This window comes from Salarias fasciatus, chromosome 23, assembly GCF_902148845.1.
Source record: "Salarias fasciatus chromosome 23, fSalaFa1.1, whole genome shotgun sequence".
In the NCBI taxonomy this organism is placed as follows: Eukaryota; Metazoa; Chordata; class Actinopteri; order Blenniiformes; family Blenniidae; genus Salarias; species Salarias fasciatus.
The window spans coordinates 27,109,940-27,124,413 of record NC_043766.1 but is presented as its reverse complement, the minus strand read 5'-3'; the positions used below and the strand labels follow the sequence as shown (position 1 = coordinate 27,124,413).

Here is a 14,474-nt window from a genome sequence, read left to right as displayed (position 1 = left end):
ATCTACCTCCCTTTTTTCCTTCTCTTCCTTGTGCGTGTGTTTACTTGTATGTGACAACAGCTTGCATTAGAGACACATTTTTGGACGTGGATGAACCATTTTGTGACATGGGGCTCGATCGCCTTCTATTTCATCTTCTCTCTCTTCTATGGAGGCATCATCTGGTAAGAACAGTTTCTTACAACAGGTCTGAAATTATTCATTAGAGTGGCCCTTATGTTCAGACATCACATCGAAGCTGTGCAGAGGCATCCATGATGTCTTATAAGAGCCTTGTTTCCAGAGGAACATGTGGATTATTTTACTGTTTCGTGTGTTTTTCTTTGTCACAAAATGGCTCTGGAGCTCTGTATAGAATAACCAGGCTCGTCAGTTGGCAGAAGAAAAACACAGAGGCTTTGTCAAAATCCCCTGTGATTATCTGGTAGTATGTAGGATTGATCATCCGATCAATCTGCATCACTCTGCCCTTCCCAGCCGTCTCGCAGACTTGTGGGAGCCGCCATGATGACACTGGACAATAATTGATATTTGTGGGCTGACATCTGCACCAATCGTTAAACGCTTGTGTCAGAGAATAATAAAATCATCCTAGGAGCACGACTCCATCAGCCGCTGAGACCTGTATTCAGAGGGAAGCTGAGCCATTCTGCCCGCCTCTGTTTTTGTTTACATAAGCTCTTATTAAATGTTCTCCTCTCTTTTGACCAAACCCACTGCTAGATAGTTTCCATCATCGTGGAAGAAGCCTAATAACAGTGTCTGCTCCGCTCCCCCAGGCCTTTCCTGCACACGCAGGACATGTACTTCGTCTTCGTGCAGCTCCTGTCCAGCGGCTCGGCCTGGTTCGCCATTATCATCATCGTCATTACCTGCCTCTTTCCAGATGTGGTGAAGAAGGTCTTCTACAGACACCTGCATCCCACAAGCACACAGAAAAGTCAGGTAAAGAGAGCGCAGGATACAGAAGAACTATAAATGTGTAATAAATGCCTTCGTGCAGACGGTCACTCAGGTCATGGCTGTGCAGAGGGTACGGGTTAGATTAGTTGTAAATAGAAATTTTCTCAGTAAAACAGTCCAGTTGACATGCTACTCTGAAATTTCCCTGTCTCTCAGGTTGAATGAGTGAGTTGCTTCAGAAAGTGGAGGTTGTAACTTGGTATAATGTCATAAAATTAAATGGCTTTTAATGTTCTAGTTGATCACAAAATTGCGAGTTGAACGACCCAGACGCCTCCAGGCAAAGTTGTTATTGCACTAGTTCCCTGAGCAGAAATGAAACCTCAGCGCCATTTTCCATTCACAACACCACTTTCGTTTCAAACCCACAGACAACTGTGATGGCAGAGCGAGCAAGGAAACTACTTGAAAAGAGCTTTGAAATTGCAAACATCCATATTGAATTCCACACTCCGGGTTCGAACTCAGACATCTTTGAAGACTCTGATATTGAAATATGAGGACTCGCATCTTAAACAACTAATGCAAACATGCAGGCGGAAAAACTGCTCAGAATTCAACATTCTGCACCAGCTGAAACAAACGTTTCCTCACAGCAGTTAGTAGTTGTATAATTTAGAAAAAGTCTCTTGATTTTTATTCTGTTGTAGCTTTCTTAGAGCAGAAGAGATGTGTGCTTTTTCCCCACAGCTGTATTTTTTCTCTCAGTGCACCTTTAGATTCAGTGAACTTGGATATTCTGAATACTACTAAAGCACATAATTAATTATCTTTGTAGTCATACAGGTTGCAGTGACGTTCTGCAGGCTTCTCTCTTCAAGTTAAAGCAAGAGAAACTTATTAAATAGACACTTTCCAGTTCTGACAAAAACAGATGGAAACTTACAGTTAGGGTTGAAAGTCAAAGGATTTACAAAAGCGGATCTGCTGTCAAGAATTAAATTATATGAATGAAATATCTCCTTATAAATAAAATAGTGGGAGCATCTATAGAAATGCTGTTCTGAAAAGTTTTAGTTTAACTTTGTTAGCTCTTTTACTATTAAATCAGTAAAATGAAGCAAGCGATGGTAGAAGGTTTTTGAAAAGATGTGCCGGCCCAGGTTGAAAACGAATTTAAATCACTGAAAAGGCCAAAGTATTCTCCAGCAGTCAAAATGTCTTTTTCTTTATTAGATTAAGCGTATATGCCTAGTTGTATCACACAAGTGGAAGTTATATTTCCTGCAAGGCGAGCAGAGCCTGGAGGGAGGAAATGAACTAAAATGTCAAGAAAATACAGAATTTAGACTGAAGGAAATGTAACATGTGACTTATTATATAAATAGGTAATTTATTTTCAGGCTCTGTAGTCATGAGAAGCTCGCTTCTGAGGAAGAACAGCATGGTATTTGTACACACACCGCATGACACCCTGCTGATTGTGCAGACACAAAAACACACACACAGTGTGTGTGATCACCCCTTGGAAAAGCCATGCTGTTAATGTATTGATTTGTCCAGCTGGAGCTTGTTTGTCTTAGTTTCGACACTCCTCCACTGAAATGTCTGACCAGATTCTCAGAAAACAGTTTAACTGCCTTCTCCAATCCTGTGTGTTGTTGGCTCTAACCTTTGTCCTGTTTTGTCTTTCAGTGTGTGTGTGTGTGTGTGTGTGTGTGTGTGTGTGTGTGTGTGTGTGTGTGTGTGTGTGTGTGTGTGTGTGTGTGTGTGTGTGCGCGTGTGTGTGTGTGTGTGCTTTGCGTACGAATTGTTTGTTTTGATGTGTTGTGTCTGTGAGAGCTTGATTCTCTAACCTCTTCTTGTCTGTGTGTTTCTCACCCCGTCGCCCACCCGTACTCTCCCGGTGTAGATGTATTCCAACCGCGTGGCGATAGGTGATGACTTCATCGCTCTGCAGCCTTTGTCCAGAGCCAAGAGCCAGCTGGGCAAAATTAGGTAGAGGATTTCAGAAGGACTCAGCCCTGGGCTTAAAATAGATCCAAACCATTGACAAATCTAACCAGTATCGAAGGAGCACTTCTTTCAGATGCAATATTTCATCAGCCTGCCTTGTTCTTTTTCCTCTGCATCGATGTTGCACTACTTTATTTAATCTTAGTCCCATTGTTTAGAAAAAAAAATGTGTTTAATATTTTATCTTTTACATTTTAGCAGCATTTTAGACTGGATATTTTGTTCTGTATTTTAAAACTTAAACAGTGGAAAGTTATTTTTTGCTATTGTCAGAGTGAGTTTTTTTATGATGCAATATAGAAATATTGAACAACACTCTGGACAACAGGATAAAGTCCAAGGCTCACAATGTAGGATTTTTTTTTTTTCATAACCCGATTCTGTCAATGATATCAGGAATGTTGACTGTGCTGTTTAAACTTATGCTGTATAGAAGTTGCAAAATAGTGATTATTGAAAAGTTATACTGTCCCTAAAAGGATAATTTCTGAATCGTAATCTTTCTTTGCATTGAGAACATTCATACACTACGTAGCGAATGAAAGAAAATTAAAAAAAGAAAAGGTGCAAGACCCTTATCATAAATACTGTCTTTGTAGAATCAGCACAATGTGCACCTTAATACCTATTTGTAGCCTTGTATGAAAGGCTTAAAAAAGAAATATTGCATTGTGGTAAAAAGTGCTCTATTTTGTAAGCGTTTATCAAATTTAACTCGAGTTATTTTTCCCAGGGCTGATCTTGATTTAGATTTTCCAATGCCTTTTTCTGACACTGGCAGTATCTCGACTGCATACTGTCATAGTGTGCCGTTAGTTTTGGAGTAGGTCGTTATGACTGCATGTACCTGGACACGCCAATAAGCATTCTCTGTGAGTGGGATGGAGGGAGGTCTATCAACATTATTTGGTGGAGGGGGGGGGGGGGCTTCTGCGGGTGGAGATTGTGCTGAAGATTGGGGTATGAAGCATTTCTGCTGCTGCATGTGTTGCATTTCAGCGAGACGCTGACATAAAGAATGTGGACTGAGACCTTCTCCGATCCTGCCTGTCATAGCATGATCATCATCATTTCCCCACCCACCATATCCCTGCATGAACGACCATATGAAACCCCCCCCACACTTTTTTTTTTTTAAACCTTTTTTTTTTTTTATTTCATCATCTTGTTAAACCAGCATAGCGACACAGAGGTCAGGAAACTGTCAGGATGACCAGTCGAACCCGAACTCCAATCAGCACCAAGTGGCCTTGTCATACTGCAGCTGCCCGGCATGCCACACACACACACACACACACACACACACGTGAAATGCATGGTGCAGCCCATCAGACCACTCCGTTGACTCTATAGCATGATCCATCCTCTTGGAGTATGTCCAGCCCCAAACCCCGCTGACTGGTCTCACCTGGTGAGAGGTCGTCCTGAGCTGAGAGTGATCCACCTGCATGGATTCAGCAGATCCACACAGCGGGACCGTTGACCCTCCGCTGCTGCATGACAGACCCGTGAACTGGCCTGGACTGTCTTGTTCCCTCATATAATGCAGTATTGGTCTGAAAATTTATTGTTTTCCAGAGTTCTGCGTCCCAACAGAAACAGGGCCTCAGAAACAAGACTAGTCAAGCTCAAGGTGTCAGCTAGTGATCATAGCGGATGAGCCAGCTGCAGGTCTTTCAAATGCTCCCTCTCAAAGTCTTTGCATGGCCATGGGAATGGCGAGCCGCAGAGGGAACAGGCGGAACCGCCAAGGCAGGAGAACTGTGACAGGAAAAGACCCAGGAGATTGTGTAGCTACACACCTGTAGGCAACCAGAAAACAGTTCAGTGTGGATGCATACCCTTATGCCCGAGTGTGCCTCATTACCTGTTTATAGAAATGAAGGTGGTGTCGTTTAATCAGACCAATACAGTTTATATGATTTCTACCAAAAACAGCTTGCGAGAGGAATGCTAACAGCAGCTTCAGTTTAATGACTCTGTGCACCACATCCTGAAGGAATCTCTTGATCTTGGACAGCTCTTTGTCTTGCCTGCTAAACGTAGCTGAATATTTAGCAACATGTTATTGCTTTTTGTAAAGCTCAATATAAATTTTGCTGTCCAAAGTCATTTGAACAAACTCTTGTAGAGAGTATTAAATATTTGTGCATTGTTTGTTTAAACTCTTTAGAGGTTATTTTGCTGCATGCATATTTTAATGTTTGCCGCCCTATGCTGCCCACCTTTCATAGTTGTTTGGAACTAGCTAGAAAATATAAATATGTATTTATGTAAAGCAGTGTGTCTAGATATACCTACTGAACCGGCATTGGACTCCAAGCCATTGGCGGTGTATCCTGATCAGAAGCCAGAAAAGTCTGTGAGCAGAAACTAAAGATTCTCAGGCTGCTAGTGTCCTGTGCATTATGTTAGAAGAGGGAAATTATGCAAACCACACCCCGAGAACTCACTTAGAGCATTGTGTTGAATTCATAGACAGCCATGGCATAGGTTCCAAATGCCTACATCCCAACGAGTGTGCTGCATTTTGAACGCAATTCACTTGAAATAATCTCAGCGTCTTCATTTTTTCTTTTCTTTCTTCCTTGGATTCAGTGACGTAATACAGAGAAACCCCAGAGGCCTCTCCTGGGTTTATCATAGTTTACTGACTCTGTGGCTGTGATAGATTCAACAGCAGGTTAATTGGTGTGGATGCTAATGGATTTGCTGCTATGTGCTCTTCCCTCGAGACATAGCACGCCTGAAGCTTCTTTCTGCTCATCTGCAACCTAGTTTTTCAGCTAATTCCCAGCTTATTGGCCCTCGAGCCAGAATGTTCACGTCTTTTTTTTTTTTTTTTTTTTTCTGCTTTCGTGGGAAATCAAGAACCTCTTTGAGCAACTTCATCAATCTCTTTAAAGTTTCTAAACATCTTCTCAACTAGTGATCTATGATTATCTCACAGCTCCATTTAAATGACTTTCAGACCTGCAGCAGGGGAATAAGAGCAGGGGTTGCACGCAAAGCAGCAACCATCTGCTCTTATTTGCTTTGCAAGTCAAAATTTTCACTTTCAATTTTGTCGTCATTGATGAAGTTCATTGTGAAGGGTATTGGAGATTAGGCCAGCACCAATACTCTCCTGTTCCATGTATTAGAAAACACTGTAGAGTAATTGCCAGGCCTTTCTTGTTAACTGGCTCTCTGCAGTGTTCAGCCTGGACTGACTTATTGACTGACTGACTGATTGACCACTTTGCTCACTAATTAATCCGTCATGATGAATAACCAGCACTACAAAACATATCAATAATGCACAGTGCTTTTTAATTAGTTTTTGTAATAAATCCTTGCCAATTGTTGGATGATATAGTTTTTGGGGGGTTTTTTTAATCAAAATTAGTCAAAAATTGAAAATTACTCACCAAATTAAAAGTACTCACAAAATTGTAGATGACTTGTCTGATTTGATCATGTGAATCTTGTCATGAACATTTACAGCTCGACAGTGGCTTCCGGGGATATTTTTTGCAGTGTGATGGTTTTGTTGCTGTATCAATGTGTGGCCTGCCGACAGTCCACCGGGTCGACTGATGGATGTGCCGTCCGACCAGCCAGCAGGGCTCACTGTAAGCCTCTTGTGTCCTTCAGATGGAAGAGGGTGAGGGTTCAGTCGGCCCAGAATATGACCCTGTTAAAGCCCAACGGAGCCCAGGGGAGGACAATTGGCACCTGCTAGCTGCTTATCCTCCCCCTGCTGCCCCCGGCCCAGACCCATGCTCCCCTAGGTAGTACCACACGACTGCTTCATTGCCATTGCCCCCCTTCCTTGTTGTGTCACTGCCCTGGCATTGTGGCTTCACCTGAGGACCAGCCAGCCGTGTGCTCCTCCCCCCTCCCACCCCACAGCTGCAGTCGGCTGCACATGCGCCTATGCTTGGTTACACCAACTTGCATCTTCAGCCATGACCCCATGGCTGTGTTAGTTTTACCACACTGCCCTCCTTTGTTTTTCTTTTTTTTTTTTTTTTACACGTAAAATACTATTCTTGTGTGTCTCTCTTTTAAACCCATGTTATATTTGAATGAGCCCCATGTTCCTCCACCCAGTCATCCCTCTTTATGCTTTGATGAATAACCCCATCCTTCCCTGCCCAGATGTGACTGACCCTGTTCTCCCTTACCCAACCATGACTGCCCATCTTTCCCCTTAACCCGGTCTCTATTCACCCCTCAGTGTTAATTATCAGGTATGGGTTCAGAGCGTAGACGGAGAGAATGCTGTTGGCATGCTAGCTTCTTTCAATTTGCCCATGTTTACATTCATTCACCATCTCCCTCCTACCATACCCGATATATTGTCATTTGCTTGTAAGTATTTTAATCCTTTTAAGGTGTGATATCTTGATTTATTGTTGTTTTTAATTAATCCAGTATTTTTTAGGTCAGATTTTCTTTTGTTTTATTGCTTTCTGATACAAATACAGCATTTTTGACACTGTCAAACCAAGAAATAAGGGTTATTATATTGTTAGATGCAAAATAATTGCACTATGAGTAGTCTTTTCCTCAAAATACATTCCTTTACAAATATTAATATTTCATGATAATGATAGTATGGAGTTAAAGGTATAATTGTATATTCTGGCCACATATTGCTAAATTTCCTCTTTGAAACTCAGTTTTAAATGCTCCTAGAACCGTAAATTCTCCAGTGACTGCACCAAAGAGCTCAGCTCAGTTCTGAAGCTGTTGCAGTAACTCAGCAGGTCAATTATGTTACCTATATAGCTGTCATTGGGACATTCCTCTTCTTTATAGCAACGATCTCCATTCTGGGGTCCGATTCTCAGAAATGTCATGTTTTCAAGAGAATTATCAATCACATGGGATCGAATGGTTTTGTTATTGTCGATCTTGCTGCATCTTCAGACGTTAACAGTAATGACACTTAAACAGCAGTAATGAGGTGAAATGATCAGCTCAGCTGTTCTCTTCATCAAGATAGCCTATTGTTGCTTCACAGGCCCGAATTAATTCTAACAACCATAAAATTCCCTTTTATTGCTTCATGCCATCGTAGAAACATTGTTGATGTTTTAGCAACAGGGAAACACTTGTCAGAAATGTTTCCCCGTGGTTTCCCCTGGTTTCTGCTGGCTGTACGTCTAGGATAATGCCGTTCTCCCTCTCTGTGCTGGTGGAGATGCGTTCAGTTTTGTGGCAGGAGAGATAAATTTGTTTGCCTTTTTCCGAACACAAAAAAAGCAGCAATGTCCTATGATGGAGTCGGAGCTTCAGCATTATGCCTTTATTGCATTGGAGCTCCTGAACCTGCCAGTATAATGCATCTTCACTTTGTTTTGTGTGCGGTGTATTGGTTTCTGGCCGAGATTCAGAGGAGTTGGTTTCTTTCCAGCAGTGTCTCCAATATCTGTTGCAGAGAAACGCAGCAGCAGCGTCAGGAGCCAGAGCTCTGTGGAAACCAGCCGACACAAACTCAAGCAAAGGGCAGTTTTTCATTTGATTAGGAGACAACATAATACCATCAAATACAAAAAGTTTAGAAGCTGTTTCCAACAAAGACATATTGGTGTGGAATCGTTTTTACTGTAGATCCTAAGGAAACACTGCGGGGTTTACTGAGATCTGATCTGCTTTCGATGGCACTCAGGTTGTTTGTGAAATCCTCTGTAGGGTCAGAGAGATTAGGCCTGCGGTAAAATTGTCCCGTTATTCTGTGCCGAAGTGCAGAATTGGTGGGTGTAACCTCACCCCACCCTCTGTCTTTGTTTCCTCTTTGTCTATCTGTTTTCTGCTCTCCTTCACTCCGTCTCTCAGCTGCTGAGTCAGATCAACAGAGACACCCGATCCCGCAGGTTCATAGCAGCAGCTTCATTCAGCTTTATCTCCAAATCCGTCACTAGCTTAGTGTGAAACAACACAGGATGTCATGTTGTTCTGTTTATTAGTAATTTCAGTTACTGCATTGTTTTGAATTTGTGTATTTTAACATATGTGCTGCTTCTCTGTTACATATATTCATAAATCAGGAAGGTAGAACTTATCTGCTTCTGTGCGATCCAGGCTGTTTGTTTCTATATAAATGTAAACATTGTACAATATCACTGGTCCTTCACTACACGTGTGATTTGATTAATTGTATTGGACAATTAAGCTTGTGTTTTACAACATGCTCCAGTAATTGCACTTAGGGTGTTCCATAAATAACATTTTAATTAAATAATTTAATGATATCAAGCATAGATAGCCTAATAAAAGTTACTTTAATAAAAAAGATGTAAATAAGAGGAACTTGGCCCGTGTCACTGCCGGTGAATCTGAGCTCCTGGCCTCCGTTCATGGTTAGTTTGTGCTGAGGGATGTGGATTGGATGCTGAGTGATCCATCATAAATATGACATCCCTGCAGAATAACCTGAGCTGAGCTGTTAAGGCCGCGAACACAGGGACAGCTCCGTTTGCCTCCAGGGATCTCCCTCATCTCACAACACTACGGGTTCCTCATGGCGCACCGCAGTGATGGAAGTGAAAGCATTCATACCGTCCAACCTCTATGGATGGAAAAGTTCTTGTTATGATTATCCTCTGTTGTGAATGTGTCTTTTATGGAATATCCAGGTGACAGCAGGAGTGTGAATCATGTTTTGACTTCTACAACTCGATTCGTCACAGTAAAACACACTACAGGTCTTATTTCGATCAGCTCAGACTTTTTTTTTTTTTTTTCCTAAAGATTTTTCTTGCTTTCAGTTCGATGACTTCTTGATTCATTTGCAGCGTTGCAGTCATTAATGTAGCATGTGTTCCATGTTTCCTGTCCACCATCGCTGATGTGACAAGCATGCAATATATCATCCCCAAGTCGCCCCTGTCATCCATTCAGAAACAACTTTTTATTATTTGAAGTTTAACTTACACTTTTTTCCTCTCTCTTTCTTCTCAACTCTTCTGCTTTTGTCCTCCTTTTTTTTTTTCCTCCACATTCCTGTTTCTTCTGTCACCTTTACCCCCCCACTCTCCAATTTTTCACCCCATCCCCTTTCTTTCCACCTCCTGTTGGTCTTTCTTTCACACTGTCGCTATCTCTTCTCTCGTCTAGTCTCTATCAGCCCCCCAGGCGCAGGACCTCAGCTGTTTGGAGTCCCTGTGCTGCTACCAACATGGGCAGAGCGGCTGTACCCGCCTGGCCCGCCTCCTGGAGCACATGACCGGACAGTGCAAGGCCAGCGCCAACAATTGCCACGCGTCCAGCCGTAGCAACAGGTGGGGAGGACTACGAGGACGTGAGACCCCGATAATGAATCCTGATGAACCCTTGCCATCTCTTGGTGTTACAAACATGGGCTGCAGTCCAGACCGTTAGAACCGGTGCTGTGACGACAGCCTGACTGCGAGTCCTTTCCTGTTCGGCCGTAGCGGTCTCGACATATGGTGGCGGGGAGGTCGGGTTTCAGATGTTCCTGGACGCTGGCTTCAGGAAGCAGCTTTGCAGGACTTTGGGCTTTCAGCCAGAGGCGGGCAAGAGGCTGAAGATTTGTGGCTCAGGCCAACACCACCTGCACTGTTATGAGCTTTTAATTTCAGTCACAGCCTGTGCTGTGAGAGCGAGGGATCCCAATGTTTTCATTAGTCAGAGAGAACCTTGTGCTTCGCCTCGTTTGCACAGGATTGTAACATCAGATATGTGCGGTTACACCTTGTAGCCAAAACGTGATTGAAGAGGTGGCCATGGCAATCCATTCTGGCGAGCATGCAGGTGTAGATGTTTTAACAGGCAAGCCAGGGAGAATCACAAATATAATATTTTCATTGAGCGATCTGCGTGCGCCGGTGTCCGTCCTACACTGTGACTTGTCTGTGTCGTCCATGCATAACAGGGCATTTGTCTGTTAGCCCATGTGTCTGTGTCCTAATCATGTGATATAATCTGTTGTTCTGGCTGCCCTACCTATTCCTTTATTCTATTCAATCGCGCTTCCTTAATAATGACGTTTGGTGTCATTAATTGGAGCCTCATTAGTCAGCTTTAATTGAAATTGTCATATCTGTAGTGCGTTTTATCAGATGACACTAATGCTGTATTGTCCCCACGTTGGCCTCTGATTGTGTCGTCTTGATCGCTGGAGGGTTAATTCTCCTTAAAAGAGGCCGGACAATGGATCGCCAAATTCCAAATTATCCAAACACCTAAGATGAGCACATTAACCAGTGTTTAAGAAGTGGGATGGTCCTGCTACTTGGCGTTCGAGCTGCACTTGGCAATGGTTTCGGTTGCTTTCGATGACGGTGAGAGAAGAAGTGAAACATACGGCCTTCAGTGCACAGTAATAATACTGAAAATGATGTCAGTGCACTGCACAAAGAGGCTGCAGAGCTTATTCAGGTTGGGCTTTGTTCAGTGCTTCAGGTCCACTTTGTGATAATGAATGAGAAACCATCAACAGTTTGATTTCTCTCTCAAGGTTTTTGCCTGTGCAGCTTTAAAGGCCGTGAGCTGAGTTCACACTTTGCTGATCTGCCCTGTTGGCAGTTTTACTGCTATTGTGTCTTGTTCACCTGAACGCCAGAGACTCTGTGGGGTCATTGATTAACTGACCCGATCGGCCTTTTTTTGCTGAACAATCAATATCCCCCCCCCAAAACATCCCGGGAGTCGGTATCGATCCGATCAGTAATGAAGATGTAGCATTCTTGTTGTTGGTGTGCCGAGCGCTCTGCAGCAGACTCGTGTCTCTCGACACACGTGTTTGTTCATGACGGTAAAGTCAGCATGTGGGACAAATCAGAATCGGCCTGTTCCGCCTCCTCACCCCCCCCCAGGACCCCCGGGATGGTTGCCTATACATGACTGTGTCGTCCCTGACAGTCAGTTGGTGAAAACCCTGCAGTCCTGCTAAATATAATCCAGACTCACTGCAGTTTCATCCAACTAATTAACTTTTTTAGCCTCAAATTTTAAACTTTGATTCAGCCATGTGCGCAGCATGGATTGGGTCGTATGCTTTAATATTTATGCCCGTCATTATCTCTCGGACATTTGTAAGTGAGATATTCAGTGTGAAGCGATCTATTCCAGCTGCAGTCGGGGTTTTGTGGCTGAGAGAAACGAATCCCTTCAACATCGGGGTGAAATTGTCACTAACTGCATGATTCAATTTAGATGAATTTCTTCCTGTGGGAGTGATTGATTTGTTTTCTGACCTTGGCACGCGCCCGCCAACCGGAATCTTCCAAGTGAGCAAACAGCAATTTGTACTCCCCCAAGGATAAACATAAACAAAGAGCGTGCATAAAAGGCCGTGCTCCGGTGTGTTTCACACTGTAAATAGAAAGGGTTTGGTCCACTAATAGAATTAGGGCTGAATGTGCAGGTTTATTTTTGATCCCTCCTCACATTTCCGTTCATATCCTCCTCTCACCCCGTCTCAACGATGCACCGGTAAACCATGACCACCTCTGGCTGTCCCTCCTGTCCCCGTCCTTCACATTTTGGGTTTGAGGAAACGGAGGTTGTGGCTGAGAACGCCTGAACGATTAGTGGGACTCAGCCCATGTTTGGCCTTAATGCTCGGATACTGCCATAGGGGAAAGGGAATATATCCACCCATTCCTGTATTCTATGCTTAATGAGTGGAAAGAACATGTAGCAAGCATATTTACAACATATATAATACGTCATGTATTTATCTGATACTTATCGGAAGCCAAACTGTAGTTGGCTGCTTGACTTGGCCTGTTGTTACCGCAATGCAAGATGGGAACGAGAATGAACGATGAGTCAGATATATCTGTCGTTACATTGATTGATATCTGTAAGCAGGAGTTTGATTCTGGCAGCTGAGTCTCCATCCAGTCGTCAAGTGAATTTGAAATCCAGGTTATTCTCGTCAGTTTGCAGCACCTTCAATACAAAAGACTTGGTGGATTTTTTTTTTAAGAAAGCATTCATGAGTTCGTCAGAGGTCTAAAGAATCCTGCAACAAAACAATACTTGAGTGTCTTAATAACTTTAAATTCTTCAATAGTGGGTCGTAAAAGATTTCTTAATCCAAATATTCTAAAACGATCCAACAGCAACGATAAACTGTCAGAATAATTATTCTCATAAGATGTTTCAGAATACCGCGTACAAAATAGAAGAGGTAGCGAGTCTGTGCTGCAGGTTCTGGATCACCTGTGAAACCTATAAATCATAGCATGCAGTGGAACAACACTGAAGCTTTTAGCAGAAGGATTTATGCCACTGCTGCCTTCTCTAATGAGATAAAAGGTTCGGCTTTTAGAAGCTGAACGCACCATAAATTGTTACTTTTTGCTTCTGGACTCCAGTAAATGAAATTACTGACATGCTGAATTTGCTACACGACTAATATAGAATATAATGTCCAGAAAATATGTGCATTTATTTATGTATTTACTTCACCAAGCTGATTTAATATATTTAAGTATACTGTTCGGTGTTTTCTCTGGGTGTCTTGACACCATGAATGGTTCTGAAACAAGCAAATTCAAATTCAGGATCGTACAGTGACTCCGAAAGCTACACAAGTAAAATGTAGGATTAAGACTCACAGCGCTCGTCCAAAATAACAGATCTCTTCTGTTGCGGGACCTTTTATTCTCATGACGCGTTTTCCTTTTAGCTTTAATTCAAGTTCAGCTTCACCTTCTTCCTGAACAGTCCCTTCTTTTAGTAACTGTCAAATGAACTGAGGGCTGAGCTTTAGCTTTGTTGACTCCACATCCGCAGCTGATGCTCAGTTACATTAGATCGAATCCTACATACGAATCATAACATCCCGTATTGTGTCGTTTGACAATGAATGGAGACTCAGCTGCCGTCTTGCTCCGATTCTTCCAGAGCGAGGGGACCACACGCTAAACCAGAGAGGCTGCTGGGAACTGTAGTCCCAGAGAGTCCTTTTTCCTGCTACTTCCTGTATCTTACTAATCTTTTTATACTTGATCCTGAAGCCTTATATGTGCTTCTGATAAGAGGCCAACATCGGGGGCATGCTTGTTTTATAACCAGGGGTGTTCCAGTTGGGTGGAGCAGGAGCTCCACCCCCCTCACCTGGCGGAGGCTACAAAACAAGAATGCCCAGACTCTGTCTTGTTGCATGGGGGCAGCTGTTGCCTTTGATATTTTGTATACAGTGTAAGCCTGTATGTATCCGTGCCCCCTCTCTGTCTGTCTCTCTCTCTCTCTCTCTCTCTCTCTCTCTCTCTCTCACACACACACACTCACTCTCACACACTCACACTCCTGCACTCGTCTCTTCCTGTCCTCTCTGTGTCTTTGTCCTTCTGTGTCTGAAATCTGCATAATGTTGTTCAACCTTCTGGATTAATTATTCATGTGCTGTTAACGTCCCCTGTGAGCTTGATCTTGTCAGAAATCTGCCTGTCCTGTTCCTTTCCTGGGTTCATGTTCCTGCTGGCCAATTCCCCCCCCCCCGCCCCCTTTCCCAAAACGAAAAAAAAACCGAAGTGTTTTGGGTGCTAATGTTCTCTTGGTTCGCTGTTACCCGGGGAGCAAAGATGGTT

The 14,474-nt window shown here is 43.1% G+C and overlaps 1 protein-coding gene across 6 annotated transcripts in view; it reads left to right on the top strand.

The window, feature by feature from the left end:
- atp11b (ATPase phospholipid transporting 11B) overlaps positions 1 to 14,474 on the top strand; it is a 53,577-nt gene that overhangs the window by 35,260 nt on the left and 3,843 nt on the right. For 2 of the 6 annotated variants that reach the window (XM_030083004.1, XM_030083003.1), the window contains 3 exons: positions 61 to 164; positions 780 to 945; positions 10,027 to 10,190. In XM_030083004.1, the coding sequence (XP_029938864.1) occupies positions 61 to 164; positions 780 to 945; positions 10,027 to 10,190 (434 nt within the window). Of the gene's footprint in view, positions 1 to 60; positions 165 to 779; positions 946 to 2,815; positions 3,046 to 6,555; positions 6,693 to 10,026; positions 10,191 to 14,474 lie in introns of those variants that run through there. The other 4 variants (XM_030083005.1, XR_003930428.1, XR_003930429.1 and 1 more) reach the window with 4 other exon arrangements.